The following is a 16,498-nucleotide window of genomic DNA, read 5'->3' as shown; positions in this document are numbered from 1 at the left end:
GTATCCCACCTAGTGAAAGTGTTGCCGATATTCCCAGACCCTTGCACAGACCTCTGTTGGCTCGCTCTCTTTCTGTCTGTGGCTCTGAGCTTTGCCTAGGCTCTTAAGCAGTAGCAAATGACGAGCTGCTCACTCCTCCCCATTTGTGCTTAATGACTTTCCCCCTCTGCATAACGTGAGAGAGCAAGGGGTGGGGGTGGTCTATGTTCTGCAGAACAGAATGTAGTCAGTTGATAAGCGTATGAGGTGTTAAGTGATCAAAGAGCACGGGAGGTCATCTACATTCTGTCCGTCTACAAGCCCTCACACAGCCTGGGAGCCAAGTCTTTATCATCGCCACACAAGTGGCCTTTCACTCTTAAATAATGTGCAGAATTTGTGACTGTTAGCAGAGGCTGTCATGTTTCTGAACTATGGCACAGTGTTGCAAGCAGCCGTGTGAGAGAGCCAGAGAGTGTTTTGGTCAAGCTGGAAAAGCTTTAAATCATCGGGTGGTTTGAAATGTTTGCTGCATGGAGTGGAAAATTAAGTAACAGCCTCCAAAAAATTAAAGAGGCATATCAGGGGGATGTAAATGCCAGAGTGGCCTGGGCTTTGTCAACCCCAAGTTAAGGAGTCCTGTCTGCTTCGCTCACACGTTGACTTGGTGTGAGCTGTGAGTGTGTGAGGGCTATGGACACCTAGCCACAGCTGGTGGCTGGGGTTACTGAGCTTCTGGGAAGTGTACTGTATGTAGTCTTTCTGTTTCAATTGCTTTTAAAGAAGATTAAAGTGGGATGCAATCAGTCCAGAGCCAGACTGCATAGGGGAGAGTGGGATAAGTTGAGCCATTTTTTACATTCAGCATCACTCTGTCAAGGGAAATATAGTATTCTTTCTATCAAAGCTATCTACATATATTTCCGGATGTTGTATTTCCCTGGACATAATCAGAATTCATGTAAACATTACAGTTTTGAAAACATAGCTTGTCCAAAAAAAGTGGTCTCCTGCCACAACTTACCCCGGGTATGGGGTAACCGCATGACAGGGTAAGTTAAACCGCCTACAAATGCATGTAATGGTGGAAACAGATACAATGTCTGATTTTGTTGGTGCGAGTGGAGTTGATGAGAATGATAAGTGGACAATGGTGAGAAAGAAGAATGGAAATAAAAGGTCTAAAGTTGGAAATTAAGATGAATATATTGTTGGAGTGCGTTTCACCAGCAAGGATGCTTTTTTGGGTGACCTGTTTGTTCGTGGTCTCAAAGATGGTAAAGGACACATTGGGAAAAGTGGATTCGGTCAGGGTGACCAGAAGCGGTATGTTGATTTCCTGTGTGTCAAGAGAACAGAAAGAGAGCGCTGTGGCTCTACAAACTATTAATGTATGATGTGGAAAGCTATGATTTTCAGAGTAGGGCACCGAATAAAGGTGTCATCTCTGACGTCTTGTAGGACATTGAGGCTTTGTGGATTAGGGAGAACATACCTGGAGTGGTAGACGCACGTCGTTAAATCTCAATGATTGACGGAAAGAAGTTGGAAAGCCTATCAGTTTTGCTGTCGTTTGATTAAGTTTTTCTACTGACTCATATAACATTTGGGAATGTGAGATATTCAGTGAAGACAGTATGTACAAAATCTGCTTCAGTGTTATAATTGTAAAACGTTTGGACATGTGGCAAGTATTTGTTGTTGTTGAAGAGTCTGAGGAAGCATGGTCCTGTAATTGTAATGGGAATCACGCTCCAGATTGCCCTGATAGGGTAAAAGCGGTTGTAGTAGCTAGCTAGGATCAGGGCTATCCAGCAGGTCTCCTATGTGGAGGCAGTGCAAGTAGCGGAAGGAGCAAGTGGATATAAGATGAGAGTGGATGCCACTCAGTGAATGTCATTCATCAGAGGGATCCTGGGATACTAACAGTGAAGAAGGTAGACTTTATTGTGTTTATCGCACAAGTGATAAATTGCACTGGACAAACAAATAAAAAAATCAAAGAAACTAGAAATCATTGCGAAGGCGGCAAAAATATTTTGGGATCATCAGGACTTCACGGCCAAAACATGACAGGGAATACTGAATGAAGAGGTTCAACCCCTCTCAGGCTCCTGAACCTGTGTAGGGATCTGAGACGACATTTGAATGAGATTGAAGGAGTGAAGTTTTTGTTCACCCTTCCTCTTCCCCTGTTATTTATGCATTAAAGTTGATCAGTTTTCACCCATCCAGTAGGTGGTGGCATGCACCTCTAACATTTCTTTGCTGACCGCCATAATACCATAGAAGAAGAAAAAMAAGATMACAAATAAATAGAAACAAAGAACCCTCAACTTACCCCTTTGTCTCAACTTACCCCACTCTCCCCTACTGTAGAGTGAGTTTGAGCTTGTTTTTGGCCACATTATGTGACTTAATCTGTTCTTACTCTACCATGTGCATGGGAACCATTTTCAATTACATAACCCTGTTACGTAATTCTCTGCAATCTGGAAGGTGGTATCATCTGTTGTCTCGTTAGTACACTCTGAAGTGTGAATTTCCTACGTTATCTCCTGTACCTTCATTAGGGGCTATTTTCCAGATAAAGGGCAGGAATTTAATTTCCCTTATCAGGCCTGGGGGGGGCAGACTGTGCTCTGATAGACTGTTTTTAGCTTCAGCCCTCCTCTCTAGGCAGCACATTACTCTTCATCTGGTGGCTTAGAAATACAGTACCGACTGATGAGGGAGAAAATGTGGGCAATATGGTGGTCCCTCCATAGGATGTAATACTGTAGAGAGATTGGAGAGGACAACTTATTTTATCCAACATGCTCTGTTAACCGATAGGCCTATGGCATAAATTAAATTATACAATGTGTTATGCATAACACATAGAACAATGGAATGATGGAGAACAATGAGAATCCTTGCAGATGCTTTCAAATGTTAGAAATAGAATAGATATAAGGTAATACTTTTTGAATCCTTATTGACATTCATTAGTGAAGGTGATTCGTAGCTAGTGAGTGACATACTGTATCAATATGATATGGTGATACAATATGATATCATGTATAGCAGGGTTCCCCAAATGTAAGCAAGGTTTGAAATGACTGTGTTTAGTAAAGTATTATCTGTTTGGGCTTCTTGCAGTCAATTTGCAATCTACAAATGATTGGTAATTATGTTCTGGTCCCATGTATGGTGGGGAGTTGACTCCAAAATAATCGATTCCCTGACTCCTTGCCCGTCGACTCGCATTTCTGGGTGTCAAGCTTGACTCCTAAGATTCATTATTTTTGTAACGGAGGAAACTATTTGCCAGTGGTTTAGTGGAGGGTATACGCCGTATACCCACTTACTTTTCAGTGGGCATTGCAAATACTCACTTCTTAATCCAGACTGATACGTATCAAATTAGTTTAGTCAAGGCATACGCCACATCAATTAATACGGCTGATGGAACAGATCGGAATGTTTAGCTTCAAATGTTGATAAAATATTATTTATTCACATTGTAGGGGCAGCAATGTACAGCATGGCAGTAGGTTACACGTGAACGTTCCAAAATGCAATTTCCAGAAAACACGGTCCTAAAACGCACATGCAACGCACATAAGATTCGGATAATGCATTTGGCAGCTAGACAATTAAAAAAGGTTTAAAGAAAAGAGCAGGAAACACATATTAGTAAGTCTTAATAAAAAAATAATTGCCACCAGGTTTTTATGGTAGGATTTTGACAAGGTAAAACATGCCTCATAATATGAAGTAAAACGTCCAGGTTTCAAACAATTAAGGAACAGGATATGGTGATGCTAATGATAGGTTTCTCATATTTACATTTACATTTAAGTCATTTAGCAGACGCTCTTATCCAGAGCGACTTACACATATAATTTTTATGACAAAGATGTAGGCTGTAGGCTTTCACAATCCTGTATTTAGCAATTTATTGATTTGCAATGTCTCACGCAAGTTCAGTAAAGTATGGTGTAGTGGCTTCCTTTCCTCTTTACCATAGCCACTGCCCTAGCCTGAAAGTGGGGTTGTTTCGTACGCATACAGTCCACATTCAAGGTTTCCAAACAGCCAAAACACTCAATGAGATCCAGGGATATGGTGCAACAAAAAGGTTTATTCTTCTTATATCTAACAAAAAAATTGATTCTCCAATCAACTTAAAGCAAAGATTACTTGACATGGAAAATACATAATATGACCTGTCTGCACAACGCATCACCGGGGGCAAACTACCTGCCCTCCAGGACACCTACACCACCCGATGTCACAGGAAGGCCATAAAGATCATCAAGGACAACAACCACCCAAGCCACTGCCTGTCCACCCCGCTATCATCCAGAAGGCGAGGTCAGTACAGGTGCATCAAAGCAGGGACCGAGAGACTAAAAAACAGCTTCTATCTCAAGGCCATCAGACTGTTAAACAGCCACCACTAACATCGAGTGGCTGCTGCCAACATACTGACTCAACTCCAGCTCACTTTAATAATGGAAATTGATGGAAATTGATCAAAAATGTATCACTAGCCACTTTAAACAATGCCACTTAATATAATGTATATGTATATACTGTACTCTATATCATCTACTGRATCTTGCCATCTTTATGTAATACATGTATCACTAACCACTTTAAACTATGCCACTTTATGTTTACATACCCTACATTACTCATCTCATATGTATATACTGTACTCTATACCATCTACTGCATCTTGCCTATGCCGTTCTGTACCATCACTCACTCATATATCTTTATGTACATATTCTTTATCCCTTTACACTTGTGTGTATAAGGTAGTAGTTGTGGAATTGTTAMGTTAGATTACTTGTTGGTTATTACTGCATTGTCGGAACTAGAAGCACAAGCATTTCGCTACACTCGCATTAACATCTGCTAACCATGTGTATGTGACAAATAAAATTTGATTTGATTTGATTTGTATGGTCAGAAGACTATAATGCTCCCGCGTCTAGCTAGGACTCCTCCCACCGAAGGCCCAACTTCCTGCCTTTATCCTAACACATTTACCACAGTGCAATGAATGGGCAAGAGGGGGGGCCAAAAACTAAGTTACACTAATAACAAATGAATATATCTCAATCAGGTAACTATAAATCATAAAGGTACGTACCTAATATTTCATCATATACATTCATATTTAATATATTTACACAAACGTACATGGAGCTCTGTATGTTCTGTCTTTTATACAAATATGTCCAAATCGGCTCTAACATAGGGGCTATTAACGAGTAGGCTGYGCTATTCTACACACAACAGACCGATGACCAAACACACACTAGTGTTTTTCATAGCAATGAGAAAGAGGAGCAGGCGAGCCAGCAAGGGCAACCACGAGGGAGAGAGAGGATCGGAGCAGGCAGACAGATAGTCAGAACCGTGGGCATAGGCATCTTGGTATCTTGGGGGGGGGGGGCATTGTAATTAGAAAGGAAGTCTACCATAGATCATTAAAATAATGATTAGGATCACACTTCATCAATTTAAATATTATTGGGAGACCTATACATTTGGCAGCCAAGCACGAGTTATTAGTGTAGCCTATTATCGTCTAGACATACACTACCTTTCAAACYTTTGAGGTCACTTAGAAATGTCCTTGTTTTTGAAAGAAAAGTAAATGTTTGGTCCATTAAAATAACATCAAATTGATCAGAAATACAGTGTAGACATTGTTAATGTTGTAAATGACTATTGTAGCTGGAAACAGCTGTTTTTTAATGGAATATTTACATAGGCGAACAGAGGCCCATAATCAGCTACCATCACTCCTGTGTTCCAAAGGCACGTTGTGTTAGCTAATCCAGGTTTATAATTTTAAAAGGCTTATTAATCATTAGAAAACCCTTTTGCAATTATGTTAGCACAGCTGAAAACTGTTGTGCTGATTTAAGGAAGCAATAAAACTGGCCTTCTTTAGACTAGTTGAGTATCTGGCGCATCAGCATTTGTGGGTTAGATTACAGGCTCAAAATGGCCAGAAACAAAGCACTTTCTTCTGAAACTCGTCAGTCTGTTCTTGTTCTGAGAAATCAAGGCTATTACATGTGAGAAATTGACAAGACACTGAAGAGCTTGTACAACGGTGTGTACTACTCCCTCCACAGAACAGCGCCAACTGGCTCTAACCAGAATAGAAAGAGGAGTGGGAGGCCCCGATGCACAACTGAGCAAGAGGGCAAGTACATTAGAGTGTCTAGTTTGAGAAACAGAAGCCTCACAAGTCCTCAACTGGCAGCTTCATGAAATAGTACCCGCAAACACCAGCCTCAACATCAACAGTGAAGAGGCGACTCCGGGATGCTGGCCTAGGCAGAGTTGCAAAGAAAAAGCCATATCTCAGACTGGCCAATAAAAATAACAGTTTAAGATGGGCAAAACAACACAGACACCGGACAGAGGAAGATTGGAAAAAAGTGTTATGGACAGACAAATCTATGTTTGAGGTGTTCGGATCACAAAGAAAAACATTCGTGAGACGCAGAAAAATGAAAAGATGCTGGAAGAGGGTTTTACGCCATCTGTCAAGCATGGTGTAGGCAATGTGATTGTTTGGGGATCTTTGGTTGTGGTTAAGTGGGAGATTTGTACAGGGTAGAAGGGATCTTGAAGACGGAACGCTATCACTCCATTTTGCAACGCCATGCCATACCCTGTGGACGGTGCATAATTGGAGCCAATTTCCTCCTACAACAGGACAATAACACAAAGCACAGCTCCAAACTATGCAATAACTATTTAGGGAAGAAGCAGTCAGCTGGCATTCTGTCTATAATGGAGTGGCCAGCACAGTCACCGGATCTCAACCCTATTTAGCTGTTGTGGGAGCAGCTTGACCATATGGTACATAAGAAGTGACCATCAAGCCAAGCCAATCCAATTTGTGGGAGGTGCTTCAGGAAGCATGGGGTGAAATCTCTTCAGATTACCTCAACAAACTGACAACTAGAATGCCAAAGGTCTGCAAGGCTGTAATTAATGCAAATGGAGGATTCTTTGATGAAAGCAAAGTTTGAAGGACACAATTATTATTTCAATTAAACATCATTATTTATAACCTTGTCAACGTCTTGACCATATTTCCTATTAATTTTATGTATGTTTTCATGGAAAACAAGGACATTTCTAAGTGACCCCAAACTTTTGAACGGTAGTGAATATACATATGAATTAGTTTTGAAAAAAACGAATCCTGTGTGAATCGTCCTCTGGAATAAATAATGCACATACTTGGGTAATAATGACAAAACCAACCTCTTTAGTAATACCCGTCGGAATAGGGCTATAATATGGCAAAGAAAACGATTATCATCGTAGAGTGTGACACATCAACCCATGGGATGGTCAAGGCTGCACACAGCAGAAATATCAATGAAATTGTCTAGTTCCTACACATCACCTTCTATATTCAAACAAAACAGTCTTTTTATAGACTAAATTGATTAGCAAATGGGCAGCATCATGCTTATGTCAGTCCTCTAGAACGCAAATGTAGTCTTCCTAGTAGGACTCCGCAATAATGAGGTTGTATGTACGTGTGTTCGCATCCGTTTCAGCGCGTTTTGAGCAAGAGTCGACTCCTTTCAACTCCATCCACAGGAGTCGAAGTCGATTCCAAAAATCTTGGAGTCGTGCACCACTAGCTCTGATCATCCACTCAAGAAAAAATCGGCCCACGGCTGAATCTAGTTGATGATCCCTGATGTATAGGCTACTACCGTGATGTCATATCACTTATGCCTGGGTTCATTGCCTCTATGTTTTGAAAATAATATAAATGAGAGTGGCTTATTATCATTTTMGGATTTATTTACCTACTGAGTTTGTTGATACACTGATCATTTTCTACCGATAGTGAGTTCACCCAACAATATATGTAACTAGAAAAATAATACTGCAGACCATTCAAATACATCCTGTAGTGTATTAGCCACTTTGTACCCACAGAAGTAGAACGTTCAAAATTTGTGTGCGGAAATGGTTAGGAGGTTGTAGAGAGGTCAGAGGGCAAAGGCTATTCACCCAGGATTCTCGATTGTGGAATACTGAATACACAGCCATCTTGGATCTAGCTACGAGGAGAAGGGAAATTAATGCGGTGAGGTTTTTACAGTATTTTTCCCTCAAATATAACCCCGTTTGGTCCGACTCGAATCGTCACATCACAACACATTCATCTTTTTTGTCCTTGTCATTCGGTTTGGTGTGTTTTGGACCGGGTTGGCAGATTTGAATTCGAAAAGTCTTCTGCGCTCTGTTTTTGTCTGTGGCTCCTAGCGTAAATTGAGACCGAAAGGTACTGGGAACTGGATAGGAGACACAACAGGCCCAACCTGCACATCGCTACCTATAGGCAAGCAGACTGCCTGACAAGGGTTGTTGAATTGGAGGGATTTAGCTAGCTAACGTTAGTCTAGTGATGCTTGTTGTTGAACTAACTGTTATTATAACTAATCAGACTCGCGCTGTATTGTTAGTTAACGTTAGCCACAAAATGCTTTACGGAAAGTTTGGTGTAGAGAATAATAACTGAACCTTATAGTGTCACCTGAGCAGAAGCTTGTTGAATTGTTCTGAGGCAACGCTGCAGGGATGGACACAGTTTTTGTATGTTGACCAATGCATTTTCACACACCAGCATGATAACAGTGAGTGGAAAATCAACAACACTATATACGCGATTGTAAATGAGTTTTGTAAGGCACACTGTATGCACCAGTACTTGACTTGGGCAGGAGCTCAGTGGAGCTGAGTAACCAGCACGTCAGATTGTCTACTGCTTGAGCTCCTGTTCGTCTTATACGGTAGTATATTACCTCTCAACTATTGTGGAGCTCCTGCACCTAAATATAAACAGTACCGGCACCCAAAATGAGTACTGGAACCTATTTAATTCCAAGTCAAGCATTGGTATGCACACATTGCGCAAGGTGTGGGCGTGTTGTCTGGTAGTGAGCTGTGATGTCGGACCAGTTGAAACTGAATGTGTAGTAGACCATAGTCATAGTACACTACTGCGTGGCTTGTGTGTTTCTCTCCTGTCCTGTCCATTATCGTTTTTTAAATCTGATATAAACAGCGTGGACAGTGGATCCAGACATGCTGGTCGACAGTCTCAATTTCTATGGACTGTTGAGGAATTGAGATATTTAAACCTGTTCCTTCTTCCCACTCTCTGTAGGTGACAAACGGCATGTTCAGTGCTACGAGAAAGAAGTTTGTAGAGGGGGTGGAAAGTGACTACCCTGATGAGAACATGTACTACAGCCAGCCGTCCATGTACCCACATCGGTCGGACAAAGACGTAAGTGCTCTGTCTGCTCGATCGCACATCCCTACTACAGCTCCCTTTGATCTTGAAGTAAGTAAATTGTTTTCACGTCCTTCTATAATGTAAATCTGTTTATGGTTATTTTTCATATTTAGGGAGATTTAGGCTACTCCATCATCCTATATGACTATAACTTGCCTTAGCATTGATGTTGTTGTTATTATTATTATCCTTTAAATTGAATACCCCAATTACAGTGTAATTCCAATGTAATGTGATTTGTAAATAATGATATACGAACTGCCCTAATGTGCAATTATGTGTTATTGATAAGGGTATTGTCATCTGTTGGTATTCTTGTTTCCAGTCCTTCCCTCTCACTTTGTGGTTTATCTCTCTCCTTGTCCTCCTAGATGCTCTCGTCTCCCTCACCGTCGTCATCAGGTCAACTATCCCAGCTTGGGGCCAGTTTATATGGCCCACAGAGTAAGCTGGCTGCATCTGTTCACTTACATTTCTGTCTGTGGTTTTCAGTGTCTTTTCTACTAAGGCTGTAATACATTTTGGTCTGTAACAATTTTGTAGTCAAGTCATACCTGGAGCTATTTGATAAATTTAGAATAATTACCCTGTAAATGTACCCGATTAAATATACCCAATTCAAAACAGACTTCAACACTTCTTGTTGATCTCAAAATATCGCTATGAGAAATATCCAATATTTTGGTCACTTTGGAATTTGATGAGAGTCCCATGTTGACTGTTTCTATTTCTCCTGTTMCAGGTGCACTAGGCTTCTCGATAAGGGGCATGGGTAACAACACGCCTCAGTTAAACCGSAGCTTAACGCAAGGCACTCCGCTACCGAGCCATATCACCCCCACCACTGGGGTACCCACCATGTCCCTCCATACTCCACCCTCGCCAAGCAGGTGTGTGTAAGATGGAGATGCTGGAGAAAGAGATTCTTGAGACCGAGAGACCACATAAGCCAATGTTTTAAATGTTATGGAATCATTATTCTGCTGTTAGTTAGTTAGCTGTTCAGTTCAGTAGTTCCAGAGCAGGACAGGACATTATTAGTAAACTAATCACCTGGCTTCATATCAAGCCATTCTGTTCACCCATTAGTCTAACTCTAACCCGTCATGTCTCCTCCACAGGGGGATCCTGCCGATGAACTCGAGGAACATGCTGAACCACTCCCAGGTGGGCCAGGGCATCGGGATGGGCGGCGGCAGGACCAACAGCATGGGCAGRTCAGGGCTGGGCAGCCCCAACCGCAGCCCCCCCAGCATTATCTGTATGCCCAAACAGCAGCCTGCACGGCAGCCCTTCACCATCAACAGGTACAGTCTCGGTCTGGCTGGCAATACAACTGAAAGCTCTGCTGTTCTCAACTCTCTGTTTAAATGTCTAAATCATCAATAGTTTTTTTGTGATGATTGAATATGAAGGTGATCCAGTTGGAGGCTAAAGTTCTCCTCTGTATTTTTGTAGCATGTCGGGATTCGGGATGAACCGGAACCAGGCGTTTGGAATGAACAACTCGTTATCAAGCAACATCTTCAATGGCACAGGTTAGTAGTGTCTCTTCAAAATAACCAGCTATCTGATGCTCAGTCTGGCCATCCAATGATACATCACATTCAGCGCAGTTTACCTGTAGGCTTTATGTCATCAAGTTTTGACAACATCCACTTTACCTATAAATTCACACTATAAGATGCTGTCAGCATGAAGAGTAACACCATTTTACTTTCTTACAAGTCTTTAACCTGCCCCTCACAGACGGCAGTGAAAACGTGACGGGGCTAGACCTGTCTGACTTCCCTGCGTTAGCAGACAGGAGTCGGAGGGAAGGAAGCGCAAACCCAACGCCACTACTTAACCCACTAGCTGGAAGGGCCCCCTATGGTAAGAACTCTGTATGGTGCGCTAGTAAGGGTTTATAATAGTGGACTAGACTAGGAGGGCTACCCATTGTAAGGGCTCAGTGTAGTGCACTAGAAAGAAGGGCTCCCTGTAAGAAGGGCTCATTGTAATGCACTTGGCTTGGATGCAAAGGGAACTTGGCAGTGCACATGTCAAAGCATCACTGCCTCGTCATATTACTGTGGGCCAGTCAACACTGCTAGACACATTCTCAGTGTAAATACTCAACCCACTTCAGTCTCTCTTCAAATATAAACTGTGGCAAATTGTGATGAAGAAAGGGAGAAGGCCTTCTCCAATGGTGTGTGTATATATAACCCAAGGCTAAACTTCTTTCTCATTGTGGTGATTTATTTAAGAAGCCTCTTCTCTTCATCTCATGACCTCATCAGTTGGCATGGTGACGAAGCCATCGAACGAGCCGACGCAGGATTTCTCCATCCACAACGAGGACTTCCCTGCACTGCCTGGTCCCAACTACAAGGACTCCACGTTGAGCAACGATGACAGCAAAACAGTGAGTCAGACAGTCAGACAGACAGACAGGCTGCCTTTAGCCTGGTTGTCAGTCTGTTTTCATTGGTCGTTGTCATGCCATACATGGACAGGCAACCATACAAGGCCTCCTTATGTTGAGCAACAACAACTACTGCATATTCAAGTCTTTCACCATAGAATTAGTAGAGTGGACATCCTATATTCAAAGCAATGTTCCATGATGTCATGTGGCTTATAGATGTAATAAAAAAGAGAATTATTCATTCATTGTTTTTTTGCTTTGTGCAGAACCTAAACTCTACAGGCAAGAGCACGTCCAGTGCAGACGGTCCTAAGTTCCCCGGAGACAAGACGAGCTCAGCACAGAACAACAGCCAGAAGAAAGGGATCCAGGTGTTACCTGACGGTGAGCCCGCTAAACCAATCACACCTCTCGGTCTCAACCTGMGTACCTCAGTGGGTTTTGACATGGTTCCTGCATGACCGTTGGTATGGTCCACATTTGCATTAGCTGTAGGGAAAGCTCTACTTGGTTATTATTTTCCCTCACTGTGGATTTTCCCACATCTGTAGGGCGGGTGACGAACATTCCCGGGGGAATGGTGACGGACCAGTTTGGGATGATTGGCTTGCTGACGTTTATCCGAGCAGCGGAGACGGACCCGGGCATGGTGCACTTGGCACTGGGGAGTGACCTCACAACGCTTGGACTCAACCTCAACTCTCCAGAGTAAGATGGTTGCTCTGTCTGAACATTAGGTTGAATGGTTACAGAAGTCAAAATCAATGTTTTGTTAGATGTTTTTATTCATCTTAAGTCTGTTGATAGTAACATGTCCCCTCCTCTTCTGACAGAAACCTGTACCCCAAGTTTGCTTCCCCCTGGGCATCAGCACCGTGTCGACCTCAAGACATTGGTAAGATATTACGCTGACCACACACACATACCCCACACTAAGCCTGTTGGTGACCCTGGTGCCTCCTATCTTTCAGACTTCCACGTCCCCTCTGAGTACTTAACCAACATCCACATAAGGGACAAGGTAAGTGATAAATCAGTAATCCCCTTTCAAGTGGTATTGATCTTATACTCTGGAAGAAAGCACAATGTCATAATTGGATAAACCAAATGATGGTGTTGATGAAGCCATCTCTCCTCTTCCTCAGCTGGCAGCTATTAAACTGGCGCGGTACGGTGAAGACCTGCTGTTCTATCTGTACTACATGAACGGAGGAGACCTGCTACAGCTCCTGGCAGCAGTAGAGCTGTAAGTGCTGTACTATCACTACTGAAGGCACTTTCACGAAGGCACCCTTGAGAGAGGTGTCTTTGAACATGGATCTTATCTAAATTAGACTAGGATTCATTAGCACGCCTTATTTCCCAGGATCACCTTATCGGTTTCTTTCAGTAGTTGTTCATAGTTTCTATATGTTGTTATCAAGGAGTTATTTGTGCCTTTTTCTTTACTGACTCACTGTGCGTTAATGGCATCTCTCTCCTGCCTGTCTGGTGTTGGTGCAGCTTTAACCGGGATTGGCGGTACCACAAAGAGGAGCGGGTGTGGATCACGCGGGCGCCGGGCATGGAGCCCACACTAAAGACCAACACCTATGAGAGGGGGACCTACTACTTCTTTGATTGTCTTAACTGGAGGAAGGTAGCCAAGGTAAAGGTATTGGCTTTAGTATCTGCTACCCTCAATTAATACACTTAACATGAAGAGAAAGTGCTGTGTGTGCTATTTAGATTTACATGTATGTTTTGAGTTGTGAATCTCCTTTGATGGAGTTACGTGCTTGACATCCTAGTTTTTTTATTTTTTTTGAACTTGTACGTGTTTAACGTTGGTTCAATATAGACTTTTTGTATCTCTGTTACTGGTGATGRCTGTCACTGAGTTTTCAGCTCTTGATATTGATGATCAGTATTCTCACTCAGGCAATATAAACTCAACAGGAATCTTCCGTCTCCATTGCTGATTATGTGTTCTCTATCCCTCCAGGAGTTCCACCTGGAGTACGAAAAGCTAGAAGAGAGGCCCCACGTCCCATCTACCTTCAACTACAACCCAGCTCAGCAGGCCTTCTGAGGCCTAGTACAGTCCCAGGGGGACCGCTGTCCCTGCATACCTTCCTCCCAGCCTGAAGAGGATGGTGCGCTGCGGCCCAGGCATCCATCCTGGTTTTTATTCCTTGAGGATCTGGCTAAAATGACTTCAGAGGAGGCGCTCACCACCGCGTAAGGGTGGGGAAAATTGAGCCCTGCCTTTCCCAAATTATGTGCTGTCCAAACACCTCCACTTGTTCTGTTTTTATTCCTTTCGTTTCATCGTTTTTGTTTTGTTTTTGACCAGGATCTGTGTTTTGTTTACGTCTCTGAATCAGAAGCCTGTTTGGTCCAAGGTAGGAAAACGGACAATACCGACACACTTTACAGTGACAGAACAAGGGTTATGCCTCATCTCCCCCCCACCCCCCAAGTGTTAAGAACAGAGAAAGGTGGGGAAGGCTAAGCCAACAAGTACCATCCCACACGTGAGAACGAAAGGGCGGAAGAAGTGCAATGTTCATTGTTGCATTATTTAGTAATAAAAGAACACAAAGATTGTTTGTGCTTTTTTTTTCATGTGAAAACACTCCCRCATGTTTTGTTTTGGAAAGATAAGTAGCCTGTCTACACATCTCTCTCCACTTCTTTTTCTCCATCTCTCCTCTTGTACATTCCCTCTTTTCTTCTCCACTGGCCCCACATCCCTTTCTTTCCTTCCTTTTGACTGGTATTTTCTGTCTGGCTTCAATATACAAATCGGAGACCGTTTTAGTGAAGTGTTAGATTACCTACCCAGCTTCATTGTTCCAGAGCGAGCGAAACACTTTCCAGTCTTTGTTACGATTTTGTAAACGTGTACATTTAAAAAAACAAAAACATTTTGAACATCACATGAATAAAGATATATATGTACGAATGTGTATATATATGTATGTMTATACATATATATATATGGCATCTATTTTGGAGGAAAAAATTGCCCTGCCTTGTACCTCATCTTTAGGAGGTCAGCATGGAGTACAATATGTAGATAAAACAGGACATTTCTGGATCTGCTGGACAGGGCATCATACTCGGCACTGTGGGCACTTACGAAGAAATACAAATTAAAAAGACAAACAAGGACAGGCCTGATTCTCAGGAAAAACAAGGACATCCACCCCTAAAGTCCAAAGCAAGAGGACAGATGGACACATTTCACTCAAAGCTGTTTAAACAGCAGCCTTTCATAAGAAAAGGAAAAATGAATAATAATTTGAAGGGGAAAAAATCACACAGACCAATCTTGTATTTTCTGACGTTCAAAGCTTCTTTTTAATAAAGCAAAAAAGGCTTTCCTGAACTACTGTTGTCTGGTTTCTGAGGGGGGGGGGCATTCTTAATGAGAACCAAACACATTTGACACTATATTTACACTGAGTGTCCAACACATTAAGAACACCTTTCTAATATTGAGTTGCACCCCCCCTTTTACCCTCAGAACAGCCTCAATTCGTTGGGGCATGGATTCTGCAAGGTGTCGAAAGCATTCCACAGGGAAGCTGGACCATATCCAATGCGTCCCACAGGTGTGTCAAGTTGGCTGGAAGTCCTTTGGGTGGTGGACCATTCTTGATACACACGGCAAACTGTTMAGCGTGAACAACCCAGCAGAGATGCAGTTTTTGACACACTCAAACCTGTGTGCTGGCACCTACTACCATACCCCATTCGAAGGCACTCAAATATTTTGTTTTGCCCATTCACCCTCTGAATGGCACACACAGTCCATGTCTACAGGCTTAACAATCCTGCTTTATCCTGTCTCCTCCCCTTCATCTACACTGAAGTAGATTTAACAAGTGACATTAACATTTACATCATTTAGCAGATGGTCTTATCCAGAGCGCCTTACAGGAGAAATTAGGGTTAACTGCCTTGCTCAAGGGCACATCGACAGAGCCTCCTCAGCTCAGCGGTACAAACCAGCAACCTTGGAGCTACTGGCCCAATGTTCTAACCACTAGACTACCTGCCAAGATCATAGCTTTCACCTGGTCAGCCTGTCATGGAAAGTGTTCCTAATGTTTTGTCCACTCAGTGTATACAAAACGATTTCCAACGGTCCTCTGAGTTGTATCTGTATTATCTGTGTATAACCAGTGTATTACTGACCTGCTGATACAGACAGGACCATTTCTGGGCCAGTGGTGTGGAAGGAAGGAGTAGGGTTGGAATAGGTAGGACTAATACAGGTCTAGGCTGATAATAGATCATTCTTGAACAGAGATGTGATAATCACAAAATAGAGGATATTTCTTGAAGTCATAATTGGTTTGTGATTAYTGCCTGTGCCTAATGAGAAATTATACAAGTAAACACAACCTCAGTTAACCCAGAACTAAAATCTTGTGTAATTTGGTCAGATGGAGTGTGTTCGTGAGAGATTAGTAAACACACAATGCATTTCTTTAGAACTCTCTTTTATTACCATGACGTATCTGTAAGTATACAATACACTAATCATGGTTATTAAACACAAATGCCTTGGATTTACTACAGGTTAATCAACATAAACAAGACATTGGAATTAGGATGCCAAGCTGATGGCTGAAATGAACCAACCTGGGTATCAAACCAATCCATTGACCTACTTCTCTCTTCTACAGTTAGGATTAGGGTCACAGTTCTGCCCAAAAGTCCTTACTGACTCCAACCCTGTCACTCTCAATGGCTGCGTTTACACA

The 16,498-nt window shown here is 42.4% G+C and overlaps 1 protein-coding gene across 12 annotated transcripts; it reads left to right on the top strand.

Moving 5' to 3' along the window:
• Positions 1-8,033: 8,033 nt before the first annotated feature.
• Positions 8,034-15,114, top strand: cnot2 (CCR4-NOT transcription complex, subunit 2). 12 transcript variants are annotated; one of them, XM_070446084.1, is made up of 15 exons: positions 8,034-8,113; positions 9,197-9,376; positions 9,700-9,772; positions 10,071-10,218; positions 10,450-10,635; positions 10,787-10,866; positions 11,057-11,203; positions 11,581-11,738; positions 12,008-12,125; positions 12,293-12,449; positions 12,575-12,636; positions 12,713-12,762; positions 12,887-12,987; positions 13,245-13,395; positions 13,726-15,114. In XM_070446084.1, the coding sequence occupies exons 2-15, from the start codon at positions 9,209-9,211 to the stop codon at positions 13,810-13,812; spliced, it is 1,686 nt and encodes a 561-aa protein (XP_070302185.1). In that variant the 5' UTR covers positions 8,034-8,113; positions 9,197-9,208; the 3' UTR covers positions 13,813-15,114. The 12 variants fall into 12 exon arrangements, with proteins under 12 accessions (XP_070302185.1, XP_023854623.1, XP_023854624.1 ...); XM_023998855.2 differs by lacking the exon at positions 8,034-8,113 and adding an exon at positions 8,120-8,368; XM_023998856.2 differs by lacking the exon at positions 8,034-8,113 and adding an exon at positions 8,571-8,663 and having other exon boundaries at positions 9,197-9,319.
• Positions 15,115-16,498: the final 1,384 nt, after the last annotated feature.

The sequence above is a fragment of the Salvelinus sp. IW2-2015 genome, linkage group LG13 (genome assembly GCF_002910315.2).
Source record: "Salvelinus sp. IW2-2015 linkage group LG13, ASM291031v2, whole genome shotgun sequence".
NCBI lineage: Eukaryota > Metazoa > Chordata > Actinopteri > Salmoniformes > Salmonidae > Salvelinus > Salvelinus sp. IW2-2015.
The sequence above is the reverse complement of the archived record's forward strand: the minus strand, read 5'-3'. Positions and strand labels throughout refer to the sequence as shown.